A 14,674-nucleotide genomic window follows, 5' to 3' on the forward strand; every position below is an offset into this window, starting at 1 on the left:
AAAAAAAAAGAGGGAGGTCTGAGGCCAGTCTAAATATTTGGTAGTCTTAGCAGGTTCATGTTAAAAGACACACACACACACACACACACACACACACACACACACACACATGCAGTGAATGCACAAGCAGGCCGAGGCTGTGAAGTTGAATGGCATAGCTCAAAGCCTTCCCCCCCCCTCCTCTTCCCTCCTCTTCCCTCCTCTCCTCCCTCCTCCTCCTATCCCTGCACTCTTTCTCTCTCTAAACCGCCAAACCATTCTCCCCCTTTCTCCAGCTCAGAGGAATTCATTAACTGCCTCTCCACAGAGACACTATGGAAATCAGGCAGCTACAAAGGCAGAGAGAGAGGAAGGGAGGGAGGGAGGGAGGGAGGGAGGGAGGGAGAAAGAGAGAGAGGGGGGGGGGGGGTGAATGGGGCTATATTATCCTATTAGATGGTGGATATGTCTCCTTTCCCTCCACAGTCATGAGAAAAACATTAATTTTGAGTGAGAAATGAGACACAGGGATGGAGGGAGGGAGGGAGGGAGGGAGGGAGAGAGAGAGAAATGGTGAGGGTCTTTAACATTGCTCTTTTATCGAGCTGAAATGGAGAGTCCCTTGGCTCCATTTACCTTGGCAATGAGGATAGAGCCGCTCTCCATGAATGCCATTTAAAATGCCATAGAGATTAAGCATCCTCTCTCTCTCTCTCTCACACACACACACACACACACATGCACAAAGCAGCAGCAGCAGCAGTATGCTCGTCATAATATGTGTTTAGGAAAACAGCTTTGAGATTCATGAGTAAAGCCCTCTTGGTGCCAGTGCTGAGGAGCGAAGGGGATGGAGAGAAGAGAAGAGAGGAGAGAGGACCGTCACTTAGCCAGAGTGGGGTTTGAGCACTGTAATTAAATCATTAGATTCCCTCCCTCCCTCTCCACCTCCCTCTCTCCCTCTCCACCACCACCACACCATCCTCCCCTTCCTTCCCTCTCTCCTCTCTCTCTCTCCTCCATCTCCCTGCTCAGCCAGGCTCATCAGGGGCTCCAGTGTGAAATGATGAATCTGTATTTATGGGGATGGAGTAATTACACAGCTAACCTCTGAAGGAACCCAGGAGGGCCACAGGGCCACTGAGCAGGGCGCAGGGTGCTGAACCTCATTAGCACTGTTGCCTGAGTGTGTGAGATGGAGTGTGTGCGCGTGTGTTAGTGCATGTGTGTGTGTGTGTGTGTGTGTGTTCAAAGGAGCAGATTGAAGCCAGGCTGCCTTTTTGATAGTTCAGTCTATCAATAAGGAAACATCAATCTGCATCTTTCATGTATCAGACTCAATTTCCTACAGTTTCCTCTCATTAAAACAATAGATTTCTCTTCCTCAGTCTTTCTCAGGTTTGCACTTGGAAATATGTGTGTGGTTTTTTTATTATTATTATTTTCTCCTCCTCCTCCTCCTCCTCCTCATCTCTCCTCCTCTAACCCTAACACAAGACTTCATCTCCAGCAGCACACACACAGTTCTTCATACTCTCTGCAAACATCTGTCATTTTACACTCCACCAGCTCGTGCACGTGCGTGCGTGTGCGTGTGTGTGTGTGTGTGTGTGTGTGTGTGTCATATCTCTGCTCATCTCTTTACCTCCAGTGTCCCCTTCACTTCACTTCACTTCACCTCACTTCACTTCACTGACTTCCGTCGATAATCACGGACATTCCTCGCAGATCTGTCCGACCATATCGATGCCTCTCGGCCCATCTGCCGACCAGGAAGTCCCGGCATACCCCGCGGATCAGCTGTCAAAGCGCAGGACGGGACCATTCCTTTATATTTTTTATATTATTATCATTTGTATTATTCTTACACATCATCTAAAAGCTTCTTTTTTTTTTTGCAACTGTTGCTATGCAACAAAACTATTTTTCTTTTTGAGCGACACATTTGGTCAAATTCAGCAAAACTGACCACAATATGCAAATGAGCACACACTTAACAGGTTTCTTAACACACACACACACACACACACAGGTTAGCGCAGCATTCGCAGTGAGGACCCTCATCAACATCATTAACATTAACTAACCCTTAAAATATATGATGGTTGTTGTGGTCCCCACAAAGCTGCACATACAAAAACACACACACACACATAATATAACATAATATCATTCTCAAACCTTAATCCTAAAAAGTTAACCTCAGTTTAACTACAATCCACATCTTATTCCCAACTTTAAACCTCAGAAACGACTCGAGTGTTTAAACTAGAAAACGGTCTTAAAGAGGTAATAAAAACCAGTACACACACACACGCACACACACTCACTCACACACACACACACACACACGACCCGGGCTAACCAATGCACTAATCGCCTGCCCCGGGCATAGGAGGAGCTTGGTGCTTAAGTAGGCTGCCAATCAGTCACTCAGCTCCACATCCAGAAGCTCCCGCGGCCAGACGCACGCATCACTCCACACTCGCGGTGCCAAACTGCGGCTCTGACTGACGCAAACTCCGGGTCAGTGGAGAGAAGCCGAACACTTCCCAAAAAGAAAGAGGGGGACTCTTGTGATTCAGACCTTCATCCTCCCCCCTCTTCTCTGTCATTTTGAGGATTCCTACTTTTTTTGTTTTTTTTACCCCCTTCTTTCTTGTTTTTTTTTTATTTTTATTTTTTTCTGCCTCGTCTTCTTTTGCTGCTGCGGAGCCACTTTTGGATCGACTTATTACTGCGCGCTTTTCTCTGGACATGTCTTTCCCGCAGCTGGGCTATCCCCAGTTCCTCAGCGCCGCCTCTCAGGAGGTGTACGGGGGCGAGCGGCCGGCCTCTGCCCGGGAAGGAGGCGCCGAGGGCGGCGCGTGTTCCACCGCCGCCACCGCCGCCGCCGTGGGCTCCATGCTGGGGATGTACGGAAGCCCGTGGGTGGCGCGCAACTACAGTGCCTTTTTGCCGTACAGCGGAGCCACAGACCTCGCCCTCATCTCCCAGATGGTGAGAGTTGACGCTTGTTTGAGTGAGATTATAGGTGTTCTGAACACCGACTGATCTGTGTGTGTGTGTGTCTTCACTGTCAGAGAATAATGTGCAGATGCATGACATCATTTCTCTGCAACAGTCATGGATTTACAATGAATTATTTAAGCACTAATAATAAGAACAATGTGTCCAGACTGCACAAATATGATATGTGAGAATAAATATGAGAGAAAATCATCTATGGAAACACAATAAGATTTGACAATTTTTAGATTCTGACGTTTTATTTATGTGTAATTAATGGAAATATAAAGGATAATAATTTAGGCCTGGTGTAGTTTATTAATGAGCAAACTCAATTATTTATTAAAAGAGTGAAGAAAAAAACAGCTTTAAAAGCTGAAGTTGATTAAATTCTATTATTTGTAAATAGCATATTCTATATTTTCAGCCTTTAAAATTAAATACTTAATTGTTATGTAAACAAAATCACATCCAAACACTGTATTTATTTTAAAAAGTTTGGTTAATATTTCTGATTCATGTTGTTTTTAAACACAATTCCCCTCATTGTGGACAATAAAGTTGATATTAACTTAATAATACACTTAAATATAATTAAATATTCAGAAACTATCAAAATAAATGTTTCTTATAATAAGGGTTGAGGCTTTTATTCTTTTGAGGAAATAAGAGTTTTGGTGTCAGCTACTGGAACTTTTATAAACTTTTTTTTTTTGCATATTATTGTTATGTTTCCTCCCTGTTTACTTCTTAAACTTAAGAGGAAATAACTTAAATAAGAATAAGCTTCTCAACAAGTTGCCTCCACCTCCTCTTCCTCCTCCTCCTCATCATCACCTCATATCCCATTATTCCAGGGCTCTCAGTATGAGCTGAAGGACAGCCCGGGCTCCCACGCCGCCTCGCTGCCCGTCCACGCCGCACAGGGCTTCTATCCGTACGGACAGTATCCGTACGGAGACCCGTCCAGGGCCAAGACGGCCACGAGGGAGACCACCAGCACCCTGAAGGCCTGGCTGCAGGAGCACCAGAAGAACCCGTACCCGACCAAAGGCGAGAAGATCATGCTGGCCATCATCACCAGGATGACACTCACACAGGTGTGTGTGTGTGTGTGTGAGAGAGAGAAGTCTATCCACATGTGTTTTTCCCCATGCAAAAGTTCAATTTCAAGTTATTTTTATATATTTATTTATTTATAAACCACTGCAGACACAACATGGGAGAAAGTTGAGTGCTATTATTAAATTGTTCTTATTATATCAGATGAAGGGAAGCGGAAAAATTATATTTATATATCTGTGACACATAATTAACTTTTTTTTTTTTTTTTAAAAGGTCACGTCCACACTTGTCACTTAAAAACATTAATCAGTGACTCTTTAACACCCAGAGTCCATTTATTCCCAGACATAATAAAAACAAACTATGGAAATAAACAATAAACTTTAATTTACTTTAATTTAAACACAGTTTTCCAGCCTGTGTTTTCACACATTCCACAGTATAATCAGTATAATACTGAATAAATAACGGTGTTTTCACTCACTCGCAGGTGTCGACGTGGTTCGCCAACGCACGCAGGCGCCTGAAGAAGGAGAACAAGGTGACCTGGGGCCGCAGCGCCGAGGACCGCGACGGCCGCATCTTCAGCAGCGACAACGAGGACGAGCCGGGCAAGAACGGCAGCGACAACGAAGACGAAGACGAGGAGATCGATTTGGAAACTGTGGATATCGAGAGACCCGAGCAGGAGGAGGAGGAGGAGGAGGAGGAGGAGGAGGAGCGGCGGGGGCGGCGGCGCGCGGACGGGCAGCACAGCCCCGGCAGAGTGGAGGTGGACGCGGTGGACGCGGAGGAGGCGGAGGCTGAGGCGGGCCTGTCCGCCCGGGAGCAGGCCTCTGAGGCGGCGAGGAGCGCGGCCGGCGGCAGGACTCTTCCCGCGGAAACGCAAAGCATTTCCCTGAACAATAAATCGCCCGTTGTCAAACTCGCAGTGGATCATTCGCCCGGCAGACAGGAGTACCAGAGACCCGCACAGAGCAAACCCAAAATCTGGTCCTTGGCTGAGACCGCCGCGGCCCCGGACAGCTCCCACAAACCCTCCTCCGCGAGCCATGCGCATCACCCGGCTTTGGCCTCCGCGGGCCACCCGGCCTTACTGCCCGGACATGGGATATATACGTGCCAAATTGGCAAGCTGCACAACTGGGCCAACGCGGCTTTTCTGAACGCCAACTCGCTTTTGAACATGAGGTCGTTCCTCGGTGGCGGCGCGCCCGCCGGACACCTCCCGCTCCACGGGGCAGTGCCGGCGGCCGCGCGTCACGACGCACGACCAACGGCGGCGGCGGCGGCAGCGGTGGGCCCGGGACTGTCGGGGACGGAGGACGATAGTGATATAGAGTCGTCGGGAAGCTTCAGTCCAAAAAGAGACGGTATGGACTGGATTAGGATTAAACTTATTTATTAATTTACTTATTTAGGAAGTTTTTGTTTGATGGTTTCTGCTTTTCTGGGCAGCATAACTCCAAAAGTAAAGGACGGATTTGGATGAAAATTTCAAGAGGTGTAGATTATAATCTTAGGAAGAAATTATGGCTGTAACCTGCATTCAGGATTTTAAAAACAAACGTATTATATGGCACATAAGAGAATATTGACGCTTTACGCGGCCTTGGCTGAAGTGAGTTTTGGCCTCATGGAGACACTTTTATATAAATTATGACATTACAATTATCTGCAGAACAAATAGCTTTGAAATAACAATTAACAATAATATTCTTACTCATTTACTAATAGAAAATTCACTTTTTTTCTCCTAATTCCAGACGAAGAGAGCGACCACAGGCCTGACTCCCTCAAATCCCACTTCCAGCTGATCGCTGACAGGTAAAAAAAAAAAAAATCAAATTATATAACCTGACATTATCAATGCCAAAAACAGAGAGAGAGGTAAACACTGTTTTTACACCTGACTGTGCAGCACACACACACACACACACACACACACACACACACAGCACATAAATCATGTGATTGAGTCTCCACCACTTTAACGCCTCGTCAGGCACCAGCGACCCCCCACCCTCAAAAAAAAAAAAAAACCCTGCAACGCTGAGTTATCGCCACCGATGTCATTTAAATAATCTGCCGCCATTTATTCACGCTGCCCCCCCCACTCCTCCTCCTCCTCCTCCTCCTCCTCACCTAATGTATGTCAAAGAAAACGCTGATAGCCACATCATGAATGAAGTGAAGGGTGAAAAGACATAAAAAACATTTAGCCTTTTCATCTTTAATACTACGGTTCATTATATATATATATATATTTTTTTACTTTAAAGACATATTTATTGAGATAAATATGAATATTCTTGACACTAATCTGTAATAATCTGTCCTTCTCGTCTCTCCACAGACCTCACAATGGAACATCACATCGAGCCCTGACAACAACATTATGAGAAGACAAAGATTACACACACACACAAAAAAAATAATAATAATAAATAATAATTTTATTTAATGGAGAACTGTTTAACAAAACAAAAAGGCTATTTTTGCCAGGACCACCCGTCATAGTATTACTGTCTTAGCTTCTATTTGCAAAAAAAAAGAGACGACGGACAAACGGACGATGGTTTTTGTCACAGATTTTTTGCTTGTATCTCTCTCTCTCTTTTTATCTGTCTTTTATGCTTAATTTCTTTCCTTTTCTTCTGTTGTGAATGGAAAAATTGTAAATACAGGATATGAATTTGTCTTTAAAGAATATATTTTTTGGGAACTAAATAAATGTCATTATAGTCATTTATTATTGCAGACTTTTCCATTATTTATAGACATTTTGGGGACCAGGATATAGGATATTCCCTTAATTTAAGCTTGGAATATGATACTTTATAATGTTTTCCTTCCCTATCAAGCTAACTGTTAGATTTATTCAAATATAAAACAATATTAAATCCACCTTCTTCCACTGTGACACACCTTTCATGCCCTTTTCCCTACACCTGGTTAGTTTCACCGTCTTCATGCAGTGTCAGCCGCCTTAACCGAGGACAAGTCACGTCCTGAAATGGCAAAAAAAACAAACTCCGAGGCTCGGAAAAGCCACTGCAAACGCTGCGGAAATTGAAATTGAAGATTTCCAGGACCTGGTGAACCTTCCACTGAGGCCCTCCTCACTTTAATGTTGGATTATACCCCCCCCCCCCCCCCCCCACCCCTCCCTCAGTGGCACCACGGCCGCTTCTGAAATATGGATCAGACGGCAGGAAAAGGCCAGCAGCCAGTGTGGGGGTGGCAGCTCAGTGGGGAGGCGGTTGTGTTTGTTTGAGTTGTGAGGAGACACACACACACACACACACACACACACACACACACACACACACACACACACACACACACACACACACACACAGAGGAGACACACTATGTTCCAACAGTGCAGCTTTCCGTCTAAAACGCTCGTCGAGAGGTGAGCGCAGGTAAGAGCTGTGTCGTCGTCTTTGTTTATTTCAGATTAAAGTTGCACCAGGTTGAGTTTGTGTGGTCGTAATATTCATGAAGAGCTGCTCTCGGCCTCATCTGAGAGGGTAACACGTGAAGCACGTGAAGTTGTGCTCATGTGTGTGTTTGTTTTGTGTTTGTTTTGTTAACAGGTGTGATCAGGATGAAGAGGACGCAGTTAAAAAAAAAAAGAACACAAAAGTCACACTTACTTTTGAGTGCAACCATGCAGGTTTTATGGGGGGGGGGGGGGAGTGACTTAACACTGCCCCCCTACTCTCGGAATATGCAACGCCACTGTGTCTGACCTCCACACTGAGGTTTTACTAACCCTGTGCTATCTCCGAAAAGTGTCGTTTTCAGATGTTTGCAACCGATAATTTGGAAAGTCGGTTGGAAATTATGCCTTTACTCAACCCAGACCTCAAAAAAACCACAATGCACTGCCATGTATCGCATCATTATATCAATTCAGGCCATTGGTTCTCAAAGTGTGGCCCGGGGGCCAATGGCGGCCCGCAGAAACATTTCTGGCGGCCCCCGCAGTGATTTACAGTTGATAGTTTTAATCCAGGAGCTACTAAGCTTGTCAAATGTTTATTGGACATTACTGGATACAGACCAATAAGTGTAAACAAAAACACTGGGTATTTACCTGGTTTCTATATGGTGAATTTTAGTGTATTATTGTGTTATAAGCTGGTAATAAGCAGGTAGCTACAGCCCCCAATTACTAGCTATTTACCCAGTAACTATATGGTAACAGAAATGTGTTACTTGGTATTAACCTGTAATTAGAAGGTAAGAACAATGGCCAAAATACTGGGTAATTACACAGTAAATTATAAAGCGTTATTATATTAACGCTTAAATTACATTATATTAACGCTTATATTACTTAACGCTAAACTGTAGAACTGCAATCTGGTCATTAAAATGATTACAAATGGATTTATTTCTGTTACTACAGAACATCGACTATAACTGCATCCACGTCATTGAAAACATGCATCTTTTACGTAGCATCAACACATACTGTATTAACACGGTGCTTTACCAAACAAGCTTATACATTACCGCAGTATTTAAAGCAACGACTACACATTTTTGCCTGTTATTATACAAAATATAAAGTGTAAGCGTCATACTGACGTGTACTAAGTTTTCAATACATTACCACTACTTTAAATTGAATGATCACAAAGTGGAGGTGCACCTGCGCTGATTTATCGTATCTATCGTCAGTCATGTTGCAGTAAATGCATACGTTTCATCTGTGAATAATAATCTCTAGAATTAGAATTAGTCAGATTTGCAACACACAACAATTACTGATAGTGAATCTAACGTGTTCTTCTTCTTCTGTGTCTGTGTGTCACAAGAAATCTACAACGATAGAAAAACCTGCAGCAAATCGTCAAACATCTGCTCTCAAACTTCCAGTATCTGTGTTTGACGACTAAGTTTGTGAAACAATCTCGTTTGCCAAAAGAAAAGAAAAAACTTAACTTAACAAAGATTCTATTCCACATAATGTGTTTCCAGGCTGGAAAATCCACTTTTCTACCATAACGCCTAACCCTCAGAAGCTTATTTTAACCATAAAAGGATCAGAAAATGTCCTTTAACTACAGCACAGCAAGTGCTTTTGGCCAGAAAACCTTCTTTACCGCATGTTAAAATACTGTTTTAACAATTTAAAACGAAGAAAAACAAAAAAGGGTTATTTAGAAAAAACACTGCAGCTGTTGAATTTGAAATTTGAACAGTAAAAAAAACAACATATTTAACATTTTTTTGGAGTCTCAGTTTGCAAAAACAGGCATAAAGAAATGGAAACTATGTACAGGTGTTCTTCCCACTCTGTCCTCTCTGATTCTCCGCCTTCCTGAGTGAAATTTCTCAGGTTTCGGAAAAAACGTTGAAGTTTTTCCAATCGCACAAAACTACAGTAACGAAAAAAGTGCGCTTCTGTGCAAAGGTGTCGTCAACGATACGCTGATTTTAAAGAGTAGAAGAAGAGACTTTGGGGTGAATTCCAATTCCTTGCTTAACCCTCAATCTTAACCCTTAATCTCAAAAATGTGCTCCCTCTCGTGCAGGGGTTCTCAAAGTTTTGATACCTGAGGGCCTATTTAAGGAAAAAAAACAGAAATAAATCCATTTGTAATAATTTTAATGACCAGATTGCAGTTCTACAGTTTAGTGTTAAGTAATATAAGTGTTAATATAATGTTATTTTAGTGTTAATATAATAACGCTTTATAATTTACTAGGTAATTACCCAGTATTTTGGCCATTGTTCTTACCTTCTAATTACAGGTTAATACCAAGTAACACATTTCTGTTACCATATAGTTACTGGGTAAATAGCTAGTAATTGGGGGCTGTAGCTACCTGCTTATTACCAGCTTATAACACAATAATACACTAAAATTCACCATATAGAAACCAGGTCAATACCCAGTATTTTTGTTTACACTTATTGGTCTGTATCCAGTAATGTCCAATAAACATTTAACAAGCTTAGTACCTCCTGGATTAAAACTATCAACTGTAATTCATTGCGGGGCCGCCAGAAATGTTTCTGCGGGCCGCCATTGGGCCCCGGGCCGCACTTTGAGAACCAATGCTCTAGTGCAAGTGCTGTCCCGATTCTCAGAAAAATTAAGTTGAGGGTCAAGTTTAAGGGCTGTATCGCCCTCAATATTGAGATTTTCCGAGACCACCCTTGGGAGCAAGGGCTACCCAGAATGCATTGCGTGTTTTCACATAACAAAGATGGCGTCGAAAGCAGCGAAATGAGTATGATACAAATGAAGTATTTTCTTTGTTAATAGAGATATAAAAATGATGAAAACCATTGTATTATTTTAGTTTAGGCCCATTTTATGGATTACTGACGTCATTGTTGCGTAACATTTATTTTTATTTTACGATCTTTTGTCAATAGTCGGCCGGTGCAGACAAGCGATGGTTTGCTATGGTTTACTTTTCAATAAGTCGTGGTGTGTGGTAACTGTCAGCTGAATATGTCCGTGGTTGTGGTATTTGTATGAGTATCATCTTATAACTAACTGACAACCTAATAACTTGACTGACAAACGGATCACAAATAAATAATCCTGACGTAAATGTGTTCTTCTTCTTATTCTTTTTTGGAGTTGACAGACTGGACGCAGTCTCTTTCGCGTTATTCTGCCCCCTACAGTCTGAAGACGTATCTGCATTTAAGGGGTGTCCCATTTCTAAGTGACAAAATAACACCTCAACACTAGGAAGATAGGAATCAGAATGGGCCCTTTATGAACCTTTATGAAGCTAAACTAAACTGATCTCCCGAATTTCTCAAATTTCTCCTTACGTGTGTTTTTTTGTGTGTTGTTTTTTAGGCGCTGCAGATTTCCTCCTCCCCTCAAACGTCTGTCGATCGCAATTCATCCTTCCATTCACTCAGCCTCCCACTCACCCGTTCACAGAGAGAGAGTCAAAACAAGGAGACGGGGGTGGGGGGGGGGGGGGGGGGTAAAAACAAACTTGAGTCTAAAGAGAGCAAATGAGAGAGCGGGAGCTGGTGCAGTGAGAACTGTCATTGATGTGAGGGAAAAGCACGGGAAGGAAGCCAGACACTTGAGGCCATTTTCACTTCCTCTGCCAACTCTGACAGACTGCCATCAGCGCCGCCGAGCACAATATCAGCCGCTCTCTCACTCTCTCTCTCTCTCTCTCTCTCGTACACATTTCACTTCTCGCTGCACTTCATCCGAGCCAGACTGTTCTTCCAAGAACCCCAACAATATGCCGCGTTCTTTCAAAGTTGGACGTCGGGGCGAGCTTAGCATGACGGGGCCTGCGACAATGACATCAAACACGCGTTTAATCAGCCACACAAAAAGAAAAACATGAAACGTCAACCGAGTGCTTTTTCACAAGTAAACCCCATCCCCCAAATATGATTAGTACGCTTTCTGGCGGCGGCGGCGGCGGCGGCGCAGCTAGAACTTTTTCCCGACAGAGTTTTCAAGTCGGTGGCTTCGCCGCTCGTCACTCAACCTGCTCCAAAAACTTTTTCAAAAAAAGTGGAGCTGGAACACAGTCTCTGCCGTTTAATTGGTCGACTCGTCTCGTCCCCGGTACACAAACACTTATAGCGGGCGTCTGCTAAGCTAGGTGGCAATTTCAGCTTGTTAGTACACGGCGGGTTTTTCCGATTTAGCTGCTCGCTAGATGTTAGCATGTCAAGTGGCATCCCGCAGTCTTCTCAGCTGCCATCCGTGAACTTGAAAACATTCAGTTCTTTAAGGTGACGGAGCATAAACTCTGTCTCAGTCTAAAAAACGTTCCTGTCTGTCTTTATCGCTGTTGTCTGAGTTCTTCTTCTACTGCGTACTGGCCAGTTTGAGTTCGGTTTAATGTGTACGCTACGTAATTCGACATCCAATCGTATTATTGTGCACGTCCAACTTGAAGTACAATTTCAGTCAAACTAACCTTTTTACATCAGTGGTGACAGCGAGGGAAGCTCAGCTTCCTCTAAAAAAATGTCAAAGTCAAACATGTTCTGTGTTGTATTTACATTTCACGACTAAACGTGCGCTAGAATACGTTGTTTATCACGCAAGAGGGATCGTCTTACGCGATTTTCGTATTCCTGTAGAATCTGACAATGAGTGTTTTCCGTCGCGTCCAGTTTCGATTTTCCCATCTAACGTAAGTTATTTGACCCGAAGGTTGTGTAACCTGGAAGTGACCTGGGAAAGGGGGAGGAGCTTCACACAGGGGGAGGAGCTTCACACGAGAAACGATCATAAAACTGTCTGCAAATCAACAAAAAATGACATGTATGACATTTTTACACTTTTATGCAGTCAAGTTTTACAGAAAGTAAACAGATGACCCTACACTGTATTATGGTGAAGTTATTGAATGTTTTTTAATATCATTTTTTTCAGGTGTTGCACTTTGCAGACGGTCCCTGATGACTGCACATAGAGATAAATGTAGTTTCTACAGCTCTTTATGACGAAAACGAGGTTGTAGCTCATATAGCAACGTAGACGCAACATTCAGTTCGCGAAACTTGCGTTAGAATTGGACAAAACAGGAAACAGGTTAGGGTTAGTTTAACCCGCTTGTTTCTTTCATTTTTCATATTGTGGAGAATTAAAGGTGCATTATGTAATAAATCTAAAGCAACTGGCCATAAAATCCTCCTAATGTCACAGAGACTCAGGAATAATGTTCATATAATAAACTGAACTCACCAACAACAACAGTACAGACAAAATATTTGCATTAAAAAAAAAATATTTTGCAGACTGCAAATCATGTTTATGTTTTGAAATCATGTTTTGGCATGTGGCGCCACCTACCGCCGTCTACTAATCATTGCAGTCAGTAGAGTCTCAGCTGCTGCGCAACCACGGGTTGCCAGTTATGCCAGAAGACTAAACCTAAAAGACCTCGGTGTTTTGAATTAGAATGTCGTCACCGTTTTTTGGCCACATTCTTACATATGGCGCCTTTAAAGAACAAATGATACATGGATCCTGCAGCAGCCTCCGCATTAAAACCACTTGAAGCTTAGCTTCAACTGTTCTCTATGGGACAGCACAAACGTCACTTCCGGGGAAAGCTGGGCTTCCATGAAAGTGGACATGGGTGCTGACAGACGCTATCGTCTGCATGAAGATCGGAGAAACCAGTTTTTGATCGACAGCGTTGCAGGAACTTTTTCCGCCTCAGTCCTGTGTGGATTTTGCGAGGGATGTTTGTCGTCAAATAGCTGCTAGTTACGCGTTATTTGCTCAGCGATACAGAACATTAAATGCATATAACATTAAGTGCATATGTAGAAATTAATATTTTTCATTTCTACATATGCACTGTAAATCAAAACATATATAACATAACATAACATAACATGGTTATAACATAATAGCATATCAGTTTTACACAATTATCTATAGTTTTCTTGTTCTAATCGTTCGTTTAAGTAACTCCTTTGTGTTTGGACGAACACGATATTTACATTATTGTAAAATGACCATGTCCATAAAAACAACAACTAAACTTAAGTGAGGGAAACGGCCAGTGCTGCATGTGAACGCGCCTCTGTGTGGAGTTTTCAGAGTGCTATCAGCTCCTCAAACTCTCAGCGTGAACAGAGTCCTCACTGGTGCTTTGGTATTCTGATAAATACTCTTTGGTGAAGTCTAATCCCTATTAAAGAGGCAGATTATGGAAGGGATTTGTCTTTGATTTGCCTGTCCCACTGCTCTTTTCTGTCAGCATCTCACTCTCTTTATACGATCCTTTCCCCCCTCTCTCTCTCTCTCTCTCTCTCTCTCTCTCTCTCGCTCTCTCTCTGCTCCTCTGTCATCTTGATGGGATGGTTATGGCAGGAACAATGATCGCCTCCATGTGTCATCTCCCCCCTCACGCCTCCCACTCCTGTGCCGTGCCCCTGTGATTATAGTGACATGTATGAGGACCCCCGGTCGCCTGAATAGATTTGTTAAAGGCCCCCAGTGGATGAGAGAGGTCCAAGGCTCCGTGGACGGGGCCCTTGTGTATCCATCCTTCCCCTTTTTTCCAGGGACACTGCATGGGGGTGAGCTGCCTGTCACTTACCCCGCCTCCTCCTACAGTGCCCCCCCCCCCCCCCCCTCCTCAGCAACACAGAGATAATCAGGCTTATGTAAAGACGACGTGCTCTTTTGACAGTCATCTGCTCATCAGTGATCCAATCAAGCCCAAATCCGCCATTGTTTGCCCCCTCAAAGTGTCTCAAATCCGCTTGTGCGGGAGCGAGGCGGAGGTGGTGGGGGCGGTGGGGTGGTATGGGGTTTGGGGGTCTGCGCTCTTTATCCTGCCAATCACTCCTGACATTCCTGCCACTGTTGCCAGGGCCTGGGGTCAGAGGTCGTGAAAACAGAGAGCATGAGCTGACTCGGGGCAGAATGGCGGCGCGCTAAAGGGAGGGCGAGGGTGGAGGGTGGAAGGGGGGGAGGTAAGGGTGGGGGGGTGGGGGGGTTTTGGGGCGACGACACTCTCTCTGTGCAATGGTCAGCCAACACAGGGGGTAAGTGTAGACAAGTTAGGACTCTATAGCCCCCACTGAGAGGGGCAGCCAGACAATTGGGGGGGGGGGGGGGGGATGAAGTAGAGA

At 43.9% G+C, this 14,674-nt stretch overlaps 1 protein-coding gene across 1 annotated transcript; it reads left to right on the plus strand.

Annotated features, from left to right (window-relative positions):
• Nucleotides 1-2,736: 2,736 nt before the first annotated feature.
• LOC310935665 (iroquois-class homeodomain protein irx-1-like) lies at nucleotides 2,737-14,434 on the plus strand (the record flags this gene model as incomplete). Its single annotated transcript, XM_083899599.1, has 5 exons — nucleotides 2,737-2,979; nucleotides 3,846-4,088; nucleotides 4,544-5,426; nucleotides 5,820-5,880; nucleotides 14,230-14,434. 5 exons carry the CDS (start codon nucleotides 2,737-2,739, stop codon nucleotides 14,432-14,434), a joined length of 1,635 nt encoding a protein of 544 aa, XP_083755725.1.
• Nucleotides 14,435-14,674: the final 240 nt, after the last annotated feature.

This window comes from Microchirus variegatus, assembly GCF_963457635.1.
Source record: "Microchirus variegatus genome assembly, chromosome: 13".
Lineage (NCBI taxonomy): Eukaryota > Metazoa > Chordata > Actinopteri > Pleuronectiformes > Soleidae > Microchirus > Microchirus variegatus.